This window comes from Gymnogyps californianus, chromosome 8 (assembly GCF_018139145.2).
Source record: "Gymnogyps californianus isolate 813 chromosome 8, ASM1813914v2, whole genome shotgun sequence".
Classification (NCBI taxonomy): Eukaryota; Metazoa; Chordata; class Aves; order Accipitriformes; family Cathartidae; genus Gymnogyps; species Gymnogyps californianus.
Genome location: NC_059478.1, coordinates 9,252,403 through 9,267,795, shown reverse-complemented (window position 1 = coordinate 9,267,795; position 15,393 = coordinate 9,252,403). Strand labels below are relative to the sequence as shown.

At 37.4% G+C, this 15,393-nt stretch overlaps 1 protein-coding gene and 1 long non-coding RNA gene across 4 annotated transcripts; one reads left to right on the top strand and one right to left on the bottom strand.

Moving 5' to 3' along the window:
• Positions 1-771: 771 nt before the first annotated feature.
• Positions 772-12,811, top strand: LOC127018818 (uncharacterized). Its single transcript, XR_007766842.1, has 3 exons — positions 772-823; positions 1,579-1,636; positions 12,733-12,811. It is a non-coding gene; the product is annotated as an uncharacterized LOC127018818 (long non-coding RNA).
• RGS18 (regulator of G protein signaling 18) lies at positions 1,787-11,736 on the bottom strand. Of its 3 annotated transcripts, none has more exons than XM_050900538.1 (5): positions 11,484-11,736; positions 10,693-10,794; positions 7,079-7,143; positions 5,843-6,009; positions 1,787-3,386 (listed from the first exon to the last, which is right to left on the bottom strand). In XM_050900538.1, the coding sequence occupies exons 1-5, from the start codon at positions 11,600-11,602 to the stop codon at positions 3,132-3,134; spliced, it is 708 nt and encodes a 235-aa protein (XP_050756495.1). In that variant the 5' UTR covers positions 11,603-11,736; the 3' UTR covers positions 1,787-3,131. The 3 variants fall into 3 exon arrangements, with proteins under 3 accessions (XP_050756495.1, XP_050756496.1, XP_050756497.1); XM_050900539.1 differs by having other exon boundaries at positions 7,079-7,140; XM_050900540.1 differs by lacking the exon at positions 10,693-10,794 and having other exon boundaries at positions 7,079-7,140.
• Positions 12,812-15,393: the final 2,582 nt, after the last annotated feature.

Here is a 15,393-nt window from a genome sequence, read left to right as displayed (position 1 = left end):
TATGTAAGGAGTAAAGTGAAGTGTTTATGTAGGGTAAATTATTGTGTTGGTAAGAGGAGTATTTTGAGAGCTCTTGCTGAATGGCACATGCAAATCTAAAAAGCGGCTACATAAAATAATCCCCAATAAAAATCCTTGCCCGATAGGCTTTGTATATGTATTATTTGCACTAGGTCAGCTAAACAAGAGGATTTACGTAACTATGGCATTGATTCTGCCAAAACTAGAGAAGCCCGACTATGTTCTCTGGCACTACTCTACAGGGCAGGGCTAGCCCTTAGTCTGATCAGTCCTGTCTAACTCAATCCTGGAACAGCATCACAGACTTGTACTAAATCTATGCTTAGTTCATCTTCCAGAATTACAGTAGAGCACTAAATACTAGAGCACTCATTTTCTCTCACTAAAAGGAGCCTCTTCTAGAAAAAGCCCTTTGCCAGATAATTATGTCATTTTAGTTTATCTTTGTGCCCTTTGCCTTCCTTTCTCTGAACTTATCTTGACTTTCTTTTTACAGTAGTTCCCATGGCATTAGTCTGCTGTAAATTCAGCTATGGTTCATAATTATCTTTGAAAAACATACATGCATAAATAGCTACCAGGAATATCTTATTTGTTTGTTTTCATTATAAAACTCATAAGATGGACTAGCACTGTCAGTACCACAGCCTGATGGTTTTGAGGAAGGCCTCCCTGGAGATAAGCAAAATTTTCCATGTGTCTGTGAAATGAAACAAAGGGCGCCTGCTGACTTATATTTATCATTACAGACCCTTTTGACTAACAGCTGGTTTTTTGCTAAGAAGAAAAAGTCTTACTCAAGGTACTACATTTGTCATTTGTTTGGATTTTGGAACAATATTACATATACCTTTTTTTTTGTCATTTATTTCATCCATGGCAAGAGTAAAGGTGCGGATTCTCAGCTGATATGAAGGAATGTAATCACACCAGGGGAGAATCTAGCTGCAAATGTGTAGGTCTTATGCCTGTGTTGCAACAGACCCACTGTTAACGCTCAGGTGGGGCTGTTCGCAAATCTGTTCTCTAACAAAGTTAGTAATACAAAACATAGGAACATGCATATTTTAAATATCTGAGAACTCTGGCATCCAGACATTGTTGGTGATATTAGAGATTCCCTAATCAGAAACAGGATCGTTTCTGGCAGAATTGATTCATGTTTAAGCGACAGACAGTCAAAGAGCAAGGGTGAATAATCTATCCAGAAAAATATACGGACTTCAGCAATGAAATTGGGTTAGAAAGTTGCCTTTCACTGCATTCACTCATTCATGTGACACCTGTGACAATGACAACAGAAGTGTAGACAGTTTGTAAAAAACAGAGGCTGACAAGCTCCAAAGTTGCATTTGATATTGCTAGAGAGTGAAATACAGTATCAGCGCTACTAAAAACATTTGATTTATTCCTGAATCACTGTGCCCAAGTTCTGATCGCTTACACAGTTAGAAATAGCATGTGCCTGGAGTTCTGGGATCAGGGAAGGATAATGGAATAAACCAGCAAGGATCATACTCCTCATAGTTACAAATGTGTTTCCTGTCTGTTCCCCAGGTACAGCTAAGAGCTTGGAGATGGTTCCCAGGGCACTGCAGCTCAGCAGCGTTTCCTGGTGAGTTCGGGTCTCTGTGCATAGTAACACTTTTGATTGCAATGGTAAAGATTACAGCGGGTATTGAATTGTAAGTGAAGTGAAGTCTTCATGTTTTACTCATCAATGTACTAGTGATAAACTGAATCCTGACAACTTTTTAAGTAGATCAGTTCAGATTTATTGAAAGTTAGTAAAGCAGACACGGAAACCCTCGATCAAGCAGTTCATATACACTCTGGACTAGTAATGAACACAAAGTCCCATCCTCAAGAACTGCACCTCTTCACTTTGACCACTTACAGAAAGGGGAAGAAAGGGGAGAAAGTTTAAATTCCATCCAAAGCGACTGAATATACAAGTCATAGTTACAACTAAATCCTGCAGCCACTTGCTAAACTGAACCAATGTTTAAGATTTTAAGAATTGCCCCATGCTTCAAGGTACATCTGCATCAATTCTGAAAGAAAAGGACAGGATAGCTGTGTATACTGACTATGAAAAGGATATGCATGACTTCAATAGTAAAGAAATAAAAGGGGAGATTTCCCCTTCCTCCTCTATAACCATAGAGAGTATATTAATGACCAGTAGAACTGAAGGTTATTCTACCTGAGTCCAAGAGCTGTTAATTTTCAGATTCTTTTTCAAAATAAGAGGCAGAAAAAATTTAGAACAAAGTTTAGTAATAAAGTTGGTATACCATGAATATTTACAAATAAAAGTAGAAATATTTTTTATATATATATATATACATACACATGACCTGATATTTAATGACACACATTGTGTTAAAACAGTATTCTTGGCCCTTTGTTGCTGCTCATTTGGTTGCAAAAAAATTAGAATACAAGTATTTGATGGCAAAGCTAATCTATACAGCATAGCTTAAATACAGAGAACAGACACATGTAATAAGAAAACAGCACAAAATGTACCCCCCAAAATTAAATAGGTATTCTTATCTTCCTCTTAAAATACGCAATAGCTAAATTTTAATTATGCAGTGGCTGTAGTTCAAATCCATGTAACTTTACATTATACCTAACAATGTTCCTATGTGTTTTGCAGTATGAGAAAATACCACAAATACTCTGTGCTTAGTGTAGGAAATATTGCAGAAACATAAATATGTGCAAAGGCTAGCTATAGAGATTCTAACTGTGATGAAAATCTGTCCTAAATAATACAGGCCCAGGATACTTGGTGGATATTATCAAATGGCATTTTATACAACATTTTTATGCAGGAAACTCAAATTTTTCCTCCAGATACGATTACAGGTCTTGCTTGAGTTTAAAAAAAATACTGTATGAAAACTTTACGTGATACGTCTTGCCAATATGTTGCCTACTTCTCTATAATAAATAAGATTAATCACCGGCTACAGAACTCTGATCTGGTATGAGTGCATGTAACTTTGCTTTCCACTCATTTACACCTGCTAAGGATTTGGATTTTAAAACACATATGAGTTGCTGCAGTAGCTAGAATTTATGAGGGTTAAGTGTCCCTGTTACCAAACTGTAAAGTCCGGTCGTACACCCTGGAAATCATTGACAGTGAAAGACCGTGATCGTCTCCTAAGGGTAGGACGACTGGGATTTCTCCCCTTAACCAAATTTAAATAAGGATCAGATCTTAGGAAGCGTGGGTAGCTGTCTTGCTCCATCAGCCTGTAGACTGTGTTTTGTGCTGCATCAAAGGTGGTGATGATGGGCTGTTCAATATTCTGACTTGTGACTTCTTTGGTTTGAAAGTCCAAATTCACCTGGAGAATGAGGAAAAGTGTGTTTCTTTAATGTACATTCATGCATTTCCTGTGTTATAATCCATAGCAATGATACTGTACTTTGGCAAAAGTCTTTTCTGATAAGAGGACCTTGAACCCCTGATACAACAGAATATTAATACCACAGAATTAGTATGTTCAGGTTCAGTAATGGCTGTCAGAAAGTCTTCACAGATGCGTCACTGGTACAATGGAAAACTGCTAAAATAGAAGATAAAGTTTGATGTTTCACTAAAAGTAACTTTCTAATAGTGATCTTCATATAGCTGCAGCTGTCAGGCTTTGCAACCCCAGACTAATACAGAACTCCCTCCATTCTCATTTAGGATTCACGTAGAACTTTGTCTCGTTAGACTATGTTAGTAATATTTAAAATTTCTGGTTTCTGTGTAGAGTTTTGGTAGTAGGAAGATGAGAAAACTCTACGAATTAAAATATTAAAATTATTTCAATGGATTTCTGGAGGCTTTAGATGGGAAAAGCATATCAAAATGATCATTTTTTCCATGTGCCATTGCATTCATCCTGGGAAGATTTAATTAGTATAAGAATTTTATTGAAGTGTCAGGCACTGATCTAAGCATGCTATTTTAAAAAATAAGATAGAATATATAAAAAAATTGTTGATCCAGTCACAAAGTGACTTCTATAATATGCTTTTTTTTTTCTCACTGAGATATACCTGTCATTTCCATTAAGCTAGTTAAAACAAATAGTTGAGATCTAAGAACTGAAGGGCAATTAATGATGACAAAATGGTCCACTCATCAAACCTAAGATTTTACGATCCTATCGAACCATACGCTCAGAAATTTGTGTGTAAAAGAGCTCTGCCGGACAAGAAGTTAGTCAGAGAGAAGATGCAAGTTCCAGAGCTGCGTGGTCTGAAATGAGATGCTGCTGGCTGGTCTCAGCTGAACCCAAGGAAGGAAGTCTCATCAAAGCCAACTCCTTAAGGTGAACAACAGCACCCACACTAGGTGCACCAAATCAAAAGTATTACAGATAAAGACATCGTTACGTTACTGTTAGTCAAAGTACGACTTCCACACCCTGTCCCCTCCCTAGCTTTCCTCCTGCTCATCTTTTTGCTTACGTCAGTCTCATAAGTGTTAACAGTATTGGCGCTTGATGCCCTACCGTAACTGCTCACAGATTGATCAACTGGCAATGACAGGCTCTACCTCAAACAACTCAGGGGGTTTCCTTTTTATGTAAAGTCCACCCCAAAGACACGCAGCAGGGAAAGAAATTAAGAGGGACATAAGTCTTTGAAAGTGGACATTTCCTAGGGAAAGCAGATCTGAATCTGCGGGAATTACAGGTGGAAATTGCACCATTTCGCAATCTTTCTCTTAAAATGAGAATTACACCTTTTTACCCTTGTTACAGGGAAGTAGCTGTTAGTATTTAACTTTTGCTATTCTGACAAATATAAAAAAAAAGAATACAGGGGAAAAGGAGCATTGGCAAGTGACATATTTGATCTGCTCAAACTTGATAGAATTACAGGAAATTGTAACTCCAAAAGACCTATTGAAGAGGCTGATTGTGATTTCAGTGAGAGTTAATCATCTCCCAACCTGTTCATCTCCTTCCTAGGGCAGGCAAAAAATATTCCTTTTGCTCATTTATGAACCCTTTATAACACGCTTCAGTAACATGAAGAAATTGTAAATATGAAAACTTTTTACACTACCATAGTAATATAAAAAGGCCTTAGTGTTGGTGAGGATTGACATATCAACATATTTTTGTGTATGTGCTGACAGTAACATAACAAGTATATGCAATTAGAACTGGGGGGCGGAAAGAGGGGAGGGGTCAATCAAGAAAAGTCCATGCTTAAAACATAATTATTATTTTAAAAGATGTGTTTAATAGTTTCTTCTAGTCTCTTTTAGCCTTTTGGCTTATTTAAAAGCTTCTGAATCTCAGTTATGTAATAATTTACTAGATAATTACTGGTTTAAGAGAAAGGGAGAATAAATCTGTTGTTCTGGAGGTAGCTTTAAATAAAGACAGATAATACTTTTTCACAAATGCTAGCTGATATGTCTCTTTGCAGCTTTAACATTTCACATCACTATTTTTTCTCAAATATACTCTGTGTGTGTGTGTGTATATATATCTCCTGGCTTTACAGACCACTAGGAATCTCTGATTCCTATGATATATTTAAACTCATGCTCTACACTTAGAAGAGTAACATGGAGGGGGTATTGGAAGGAGTACGGAGGACAGCGAGAATAATCTACGCAGTTGCTTCCAGATTTCCTTCCAGAGCTTTGACATTTAAGATACAGCCTTTTTAAGTCAGTGACTACGTGATTAAACTGTTGCTCCTGCTTCTGGGCATGCACTTCTTAAAAGCCGGTTTCATCAGATGCAGTTGTGTCAAATACTGTGTACAATGAAGAACATTTTTACTGTACCTCTTTTGGAGCATCTTTCTGTATGAAAGTTTCATAAATGGTCTTAGCTTTTGGCAAAAGTTCATGTGCAGTTTTGCTTTTCTTGTAATCCTCGCAAGCTATCCAGAACTCGATGTTCTCCTCACTGAACTCAGTTTTCAGAAACTTCGTAAAGGCATCCAATCCAGCTACAGATGGGAATGTTGAATTGCATTGAAAAAAATATATCCTTATCAGACAGTTACTCTTTTCACACAGTCTGTGCAAGATAACAAAATAGGTTGTGCTCCTCTTGAATTACATCACAGTATAGATAATTATTTTAAAATACATAAAGGTTTTAAAATAAGTGCAGTTCTTTCGCTATGATCCTGAGTGCTGTAACTCCCATTACAGAATTCTCAGCATCTGTAAAAATCCACTACGAAGATCTCGTGAATTTAGAAATAGAAGCAATCAAAACATGTGGATGTATGTGGAAGTGACAGACTTTATTCTGGCTGAATATCAATTTAGGTTGACCGAAACACTATTCGAATCTTTGCTCATAAGTAGACTGTTCTCCAGTAACAACTTAAAATGAATGGCTTTTAGCATCTTTACAATTTGCTTTATCCTATTGTTACTATGCTGAAGATATTTTCTTTCCCAATGCTTTCTTTCTTTATGCTTCATCTGTGGAAGTAATGCAATCGTATTGATGTCAACTGTTCAAGGAACAGATTTGAAAAGCAAATAGTGTGCAGCACTGTAGCTGGATCATACATGTGTCCCTCCAAAACGGAAGGAAGGACATATGTGCATTTGATAATTATGTAAGCAACAGGCCCTTTCAAATGACGGCCAGCTTTGATCCTATCACTGTTTTAGAAACAAACTGTATAAGAACTGACAAAGTCTTTTCTTAAGTACATAGAACGTGTTTTCATTTTTAAGGTTTGGTCTTGCAGTCAGGAATACTTGAGCAATATTCAAATGAAATTCTACTGTTTGTTGAAGGAACTCTTTCCTGTCTATTACTTTGTTCAATAAAATATGAAACCTAAGTTATTTTCAACTATTTTCAGTAGTTGACAGCATGCTATAGCGTAAGCACATGAGGAGAGCAGAAACACACGCTGCTATAAATGACCCATCATACCCAGTTTAGGTAACTGCCAGGTCTATTTAAGTGCACAACTGGATTTTATAATTTTCCATCATTTTCCATCAATCTTCCATCCTAACAGTCTGCACGGAGAGGAAAAAACTACTAACCTTTCTCAGAAAGCAGTTTGTCAAAAGATTCTCCCCATTTCTCTGCTTCTTCAGGAGACACACTGCTGAAGAAATAGAAAGTGGTTTTGAAGAATTTTGTGGTTTTGAAGAATATTGTGTTTTTATGAAGCTGTTGTAACATATGTTATCTGTTACCATTACTGCTCAGGACTGTTTCACAAAGCCTTTGATTAGATCACATTACTTAAGGAGCTCATTCTCTTAGGGACTTCAGAAACATTTGGTTTAATTTTTTTCTGACATTTTTCCTGCAGAGTTGTACTTTTTTCCCCTGTTTAAAAAGACATCAGAGCAGAGATTTTTCTCTTCAGTGTTTGTATTGCATTACTAATCTTTAAGGGAATTGAGATCATGCGGTATGGTAAAACTCATAAGGGAACGAGGTCAGTCACCTATTTAAACTCAAAAAATACTCTTGCAGAGATGTGGTTTTGAACGCACTGGGTCTGAGGCTGTGTTACCACAGTCTATTTTTAATAAAATACAGGAAATTCTATAGCCTGAAGACAAAGTTGTAGCAATATGGTTTAGGTGATAGTCTTATAGGGTAATAGCACACGTAGCCTAGTTTGTTTACCACAAACATATTTCAAATGTCATGTTATTCTGAGACACTGTGCTCCATTTTTAAAACTCCACGTATTCTTCATCAAATATGTCAAGACGTATGTATTTCACTTTGATTTCAAATATTCTGCCCTAGAGAACAATGCAGGAAGGAAACAAGAACATCCTACTTCATTCACACAAATACAATTTTGGAGAAACCCTTTTTTGGTTTTGTATAGATTAACCCTGAACACACCCCTGGACAGTACTTTGATTTTCAGTAGACCAGAACTGGAGTAAGCCCAGAGATGAACTGTATCATGCTAGGACTAAGACTTAAGTTCCAAGCCTGAAGGTGTAGTCAATTTTTATCAGGTGCTTTATGAATATTAATATTTAGAACCATTTTCATTCGAGGGCAAAGCACAGGACACTGAAAGTATCAATAAGCAACTTGTCCAGGGTTAGTTGGTTATAACAACTTATGGACTGAACACTTCTTGAATAGGATTCCCCCTTCCTTGTGCAGGCTTGCTGTTCTGTTGCCTGATTCACATAGTTTGGGCTCCCTTGGCAAAATCTGTAGGCACGTGAAGTTTAGATGAAAGGAAATTCCAGTCACTTTGGGAAGGAATTTAAGCCAGTAATGATCTTGGTTTTGCACAAAACTAAAAGGAGGAATTTTTTTTTATTATTTTAATAGGTGTCACATGTCTCCTGAAGTCATTGCTTATAGGAATGAAATTTTTAACTAGGGAGAGACAAACAGTTCTTGAGACGTACAAATGCTGGAGAACTGAAATTCAAGAAATGAGCATAGGCCAGTAAAGTAGGGGGATTCTGGAGTCAGGGAAAATGAGACCTCACTCCCTTACAGAGTTTTTTAGTTATGAGAAGTACAAAAAGTGCAGTTCTCTGAACTGTGTGGAGTTGTAAGTCTGGGAACAGTGGGTTCCTATAGCTACAGAAATTAATTTGGTCATAGTGAAAGATAAACCCTGATGACTTCAGACAACATACGCAGTCCACAACTGCATGGAATGCTGGAAAGGTTCTTTGCTGGCTTTGGAAACTTAGTGTGAATTTCTGGTTTTCCTTCAGAAACTGCATCAACCCAGTAGCCTCGCAGATCCCCAACACCTGGGTGCAGCAATGAGTTGCTGCAATAATAGACAGAAACCCAGATTTGTTCAGCTTTGCCACTTTCTAAAGATGAGAAGAAACTAATTAAAGGGTCACAGGCATTTCCACTATCACCACACTGTCCATCTGCAGCGTTTCATTAAATTCTCTTTCTACTTTAGTTAGTATCTTTATGTGAAGAATGGAAATCCTAAAAACTAAGTAAATCACTTCAATAATAAATCTCAAACTATTATCTCACTTTATTATTTGAAAAAGAGTAACTTTTTCTTTTTTTTTTAATTTTTGCTGAAAATAATCTACGCCTTTCTCTCTCTAATCTATACATAGAGAAAGATCAGCAAAAATCTACCAGTTTCTCTTCTATACAAGAACAGCAGAATCCCTGTTAGTCAGGCACCTGGCTGAGAGTAACGTGGTAGAAGGCAGTTGGCTGAGTGAGGAAGTGATAGTCTGTTAAAAGGGGGAAATTCTTCAGAGAATTATTTATTGCTATTGTATCTGCCTCTGAAAGTGCCTTTTCACAGATTATAAGAATGCATTGACAGCTGTGTACTTTGTATGAAATACCCCGGGGTAATCAGCCACCCAATACTGTCTGCATACAGGTGGAATGGATGCTGTGCTTTCTCTTTTTTGATGCAATCTTAGCATGGTTTTACATGTCTGGAACCGAGAAACGGAAAAAGGGTGTTCTCAGCACTGTTTTACCTCTGTTCATCGTTGCAATGTCTTGTATTTCTCAGTGAACTGTAAAACCATTGAATTAAGGCTTCTGCCAGCAGCAAAACAAGAAAGAAAGTAATTAAAGCCCCCACAAGCGTGGACTGGAAAGTCTTCCAGATCATGAGTACACCCTGTCATTTGGATGGCCATGATATTTGGACATGTGAGCAACAAACATTGCCTAATTACCCAGATGCATAGGTGCAAGTGTTTAGATACCCACTTCTTGGACACTTTTCATGGGTTCTAGAACAGAGTTTGGGCCTTTCTACAATTTCTACCATGTGTTCACAATTAGTAAGGGCTTGTAGAAGCAGTTCTGGTCAAAGCAGGCATCTTGGTCCCAAAGATAGTAACTGCTTAAACAAGGTTCATCAAGCTTGATAACAAGACAAAAGAGCACAGGAAGCACTGAAGTGTTCTGAAGTGATCTGTGACGGAAAGAAAGGGGCAGCAAATTTTTTAGGCCATGGAATTGCAGTACTTCACGCATTCCTTCTTTTCAGTCAAGACCTACAAAGGCAATTCTTAATATATCAGTGAGATCTTGGTACCCCATTGAAGTCAGGAACTCAACTCTTAACTGAAGTCAACAAAAGCAAGGTTTTACCCTGCATCTTTATGAGAAATAGTATAACAGGGACAATATTACAACAGTGTTTAAACATCAGTATCTGATAATAATTTTGGAGACAAGAGTGTTCAAACAATTACTGCAATTATTGAGGAACCATGCATTCAGTATTTGACATGCGTCGGCATTTGTACATCACAGAATTCTTTGGACAACCTGCTTTCCAAGGAGCTGTATGATTTCCCTGTAAGGAGTAATTTGTCAGCTACATTTCTGAGTTGATGCTTGCTCAATATAGTCAGTGGACTAATAAAAATGCTGTTGGCATGAGTAAAAGTTTAAACGTATCTGCAAGTGTATGGGGACCAGTCTACACTGAGGGGTGTGAAAACACTAGCGGTGAGTTACTTTGATGCATACCTGGTAACTCTATAGTGTTTGTATGCTTGGGTTAGATTGCTAACTTTTAAATTAAATACGTCTTGAAAGCGTTATTCTCTGCCAAGTCTGAATGCACACACACAAAGGCAGGAAACGTTCTGAGTCACACAGGCACTTCCTGAAAGGAATCCCCATCGACTCAGTCTTTTATAATGCTTACCTTGCTGCTTTTGTCAAGTTTCCAGGTTTACCAAGATGATCACCTTCGTGGAATTCAGATTTCTGCAGCAGAAGGCTCAGCCTATTTCTCTTCTGCTTAGCTCTACAACAGAATTAGGGTAGCTTTTCAAGCAACCTTGTTGAAAGTTGTTTTTTTTCCTCAAACATTTCCTTTGACTAATATCCCTGCTTCTGAACGTAGGGGGATCATGGTAGATGCCCCTATGTTTACATATAGTAATGTTGATGTTATTTCTCCTACGTATATTATTCACATTAATGATTTTTTTCTTCATAGCTTAGCACAAATTTACATATGATGCACTGGCAAAGAGAAATGGAAATCTTTTCATTTTCAGTATCTTTTTCATTTATTTTAAAGATGAGGGGGTGAAATTTCACATTAGAGAACATAAACAGTTGGCTCAGCATCTTCTACTTTTAATGTTTCGCAAAGAAAAAGGAAGTATTGCTTCCTGTCTTTTGAAATTTTTAAAAAGAAACCTTCCCGGATCATATTCAGGCTTTAAAGAAGCATTTTTCAGAACTTCTTGGAACCTCCCTTTCCTATTTTCTTAGTTTATTATTTGATTTGTTTCTTGTTCTTAAAAAATATTTCCGCAATTAATTGATATTTTATGTATACAATTCCTAGGATTGCAGTTCATGAGTTTTCATATATATGTCAAAAATAAAATGATCTGTGCCCTAAATTCATACCCACAAGCTATGTTAGAAGAACCCTCTATGTAAACAGAACACTCCGAATGTCAGCATGACCTTAAAACTTACCCAGCCTTGCTTGCTTTATGTGGCTCTTCTTTAATTGTTGATTTCATGACTTTGTAATAGGATTTATCCTTTGAAGCAGAAATGTTTAGTTGGGGGAATAAAAGAAGTGGGTTCTCCATCGTCCGCTAAAAAAGCTTCCCAGTTTCAGAAAATGTTTCTTCTACTTCCTTACAGCAGTTGCATCTGGTGTAACTGATGGGCTCAGGAGGGCTCTCACATGCTGTATCGGGCTGGGTTGCCCCCAGTTGGCTGCTGAGCTGTTTCCAGAGCAGGTAGTGGGAAGGAGGAGGTTCTCCACCTTCACTGCCACTGCAGCTGCACGTACACGGGACTTTAAGTAGAGTTCTGGTTTTACAGTCGTCATTTAGGGAAGTGAGACTGCAACTTTGCAAAATGGCCGTTGATCATCCAGACAAACACAGCTATCAGCAGAGAGCAACTCCTGAGTTTCTGCTTGTGGAACTTGATATTTTACTAGACTTAGGATGACGCCATCATTTCCCTCCAAACACCTGTGAGAAGTGTACATAGTTTCTCTAAAATTAATTTTAATTAGAATAATTTTGCATAAAATAACATACAACATTGTCTTAAGCTCTTATAAGAACTTCCAACTGACCTTAAACTGCCCTCTACAGCCTCAGGTGCCACATGCTGGACACAAAATCAGTTCTATCCACAGTATGCTAACTTGAAACTTGGGGTTTCTCAGAGTCTCCTGCAAGCGCCAGATGAAACTGTGGTTGAGCAGGTATTTTGTACGTGGAGATTTTAATTTCTGCACCATTTTTCAGAAATGATGAGCACCTACTTCTAATTTCAAGTTTGTCCACTTAAAGCTTCTCCTTTATCTTTTATATCTCTGGCTTTATTTTCATTTACAATCTCCCAGCCAGGATAAAAAGTCTTCAGTTCAGCACAAAAATTTGTGATTTTTTTTTTTATTATTTTGACAGTAAATAACCAAAAATTTCACATTGCAGTTTGCATAACGTAAAAATGTACTAACTTTTTAGGCTGATCAGCACAAATTACCTCTTCACATACAAGCTTGATGTCAATTAAGTTTCTCATTCTTAAGTACACTTTATGTTGGAGATGTCATAGGAACAATACATCTACCGAAGAAACCTCTTCAGTGTTAGCTGAGTGAGGGGCTGGAAAAGATTAAAATTATGCAGTAGTTAATTGATTAAGAATTAAATAGTCCTCCTTTTTTTAATGCCAATGCCTCATTTTGATTATTCAGGTAAGACACTGAGCCTTGGGGAGAAGACATGACCTTATCACCTTCCCACAATTTTGTCCAGTTCTGCGCAGTTACTGCACCATGGGTAAGTTCTGGTGAGAAAAGAAACCATGGCCTTTTCCTTGTGGCTTGTGGAGCTGACGAGGATGGAAGGTACTAATATTCAAAAGAACTGAAAAAAACCCCCTCTGCTGGGACTCCAAATTCCTGAAACGAAACAAAAAAGATGTTATCTATTGTGACTTTTTTTTAAGAGCGAAAAAATGAAAGAAAACTCATGTGTATTACATGTGTGATACAAATTTTAAAATCAGACTGAATGGGAAATATTCAGTGCAAAACTGCCTTTTGTGACCCGAGGACCTTTAAGAAGCAGGGTTATGATTTTAAACTGCATTTTCAGTTTCAGAGTAGGCTTATATATCACATCCTGCTTATTTTAAACTGGCTTTAACCACAGCTGTCTTTAATAATATCTTCTGCCTTTTACCAGTAACTAAATAAATATAGAATGCATGATTTTATTTCACTTTTCTGCAACAGTGGTAGTCATGTGAGCTCTTTTTTTTTCACCTGTTATGTGTATATAATACTGTCTGTGTTCATCTGCCATAGTTTTATTACCTGGTGATTTCAGTTCCTGAAAAATGCTGTTAATTGTAGCCTCAATACTTCATATAAGCTGATTTAAGAAAGATTTCTGGCATGAAATGTCACTCAGAAGTGAATTATGGTGGCCTTGCCACTATACCATGTAACTTATAGATGGAAATGACCTGTTATGTCATCTCTTTCAGCACCCACCAACGATGGGCTCTCCCCAGCGTACGTCTGAACGGCTTCTCCAATCCACTCTTAAATGACTCTAAAGCAACGGGTGTTATGTCTTAGATGCTTGAAATATTACTGTACTATACTGTGACAATAGTATCAGTCCCGAATGCAGCAATGTGCTGTGCATCTCCTGGGAATTCATTTGGAAATTGGGGGGGAGGGCGGGGAGGAAGGGAATAATTACAATCTCTTCCCCCCCCTCCCTTTTTTTTTCCAGTAATAGAAAGCTAATATTAAATCCAGGTCCTGAAGTAGCCAAAGTGTATCAAAGTCAGTCTGTGTTTTGTCAACGATGGTGCTGGTGCTAATAAGTATTTCTGTTTTGCACTGCAGGCTACAGTAGTTATAGCAACGGTATTAATGACCCTGTAAATGCTTCTGGGCTGTTCTGTATACTGCAAGATGACAATATAGAAAAATGAATATGTTATTTTAAGCCAGAAAAAGCAGACCCAGAATATTACGTTGATGACATGACTAGAGACCTAGAAAGCTCTAAAGAAATTTGGGATGAGAACCAAATGTCCTGATTCCCAGCCATCTCTCTAACCACTGAAATGTATTCCCAAATCTTTTGGGAAGGAGACTAGTGATTTTTAAGCCCTCAAATCAAGATAATCTCTGCAAAGTGAGAGCAATATTGACTTAACGATTTATTACTTGTAGAAAAGAATAAATTTTTCAAGAGCTTTCATAGTTAGATAAATAGAGTATGTATTTTCAAAACAATCTTTATGCGACAAAAAAGAAAAATTGAATAGATCATGAAGTGCAGGAAGTTCCTTGAGGTGATGTCCTGATCTCTTTGGGCCTGTTCTTTGGTTGAAAAGTGTCTGCACTGGCTTCTGTTAGTGCTTGATAAGGTCCTATCGCAGCTGATGATCAAGTCATGCTTGACTTGTGTAGACCCGATAGCTGCCCTCTGTGAAAGAAATACTGACTGATACCATTAGCAATAAGGACATTGTATTATACACTGAATATGTCATATTTCTTCTTTAAAGGTAAGCACTGAAAGATTCAGACTTTCAGTTCAGCTGAATAGAAGTGAAGCCCTGATTGAGTGGTTCAGCTCAGCACAAAGAACTAGAGCACAGTGAGGAGTTCTCCTTTGTTAGTAATCCCACCGCATCTCTCTTCAAGCTATTTGTGTTACTTGCCAGGTGAGTGTAAACTTTGCCTCCTTCATGTCCATGTTCGTGTTCTAGCACTGCCCAGGCTCCTCCACAACCAAGCTCCGCCATTGTTCTTATTCAAATACAATTTTACCAGTATGGCTTTTGTGGGGTTATGTTTGTTTTAGTTTCTGCTGAAAGGAAGTGATATTCAGCTTTGTGGGATGAAAGAAAAGAGCAACACAGTCTCTTTACTATCCTGCAAAGAATAAGCATGGAAAGAAACTTCACTGAAGAGCATGGGCTGAAAAGATGTATTTCCATATTTCTCTTTCTTTTTCCTGTAAAGGGATTTGAAGAGTTGAAAATTAAAAATACATGTTTCATATGAATTTGGCTTTAATAAATAATTCTGGTCTTCAGTAACTTCTTAACAATTTATCACTCCTCAATATTTACGTTGTTTATTCCTTACTGGAAACCATAATTGGACCTACAATTTAATAATTATATGATCCAACATATGGTTGCTTTGTTTATCTTCAGATAAAAAAACATTTTTGCTTCATGAAGCACTACCAAAAGGAAAATAGTTTTATTGTAAATCTCAAGTAAGAGGAGCTTGCAGTCTGCTAATTCAGTGAATTTCTTTAGTGGTGCACTTAAAGATTCATCCTAGTAGAGGAACTTGGCATGCGGGATACTTCAGTTA

Excerpts from the sequence above, each read along its gene's own strand:
- RGS18 (XM_050900538.1), bottom strand. The coding sequence starts at position 11,602 with ATGGAGAACCCACTTCTTTTATTCCCCCAACTAAACATTTCTGCTTCA. Across the intron at positions 6,010-7,078 it reads CAAACTGCTTTCTGAGAAAG|CTGGATTGGATGCCTTTACG; the intron begins GTTAGTAGTTTT and ends TCCCATCTGTAG. Across the intron at positions 3,387-5,842 it reads AGAAAGATGCTCCAAAAGAG|GTGAATTTGGACTTTCAAAC; the intron begins GTACAGTAAAAA and ends CTCATTCTCCAG.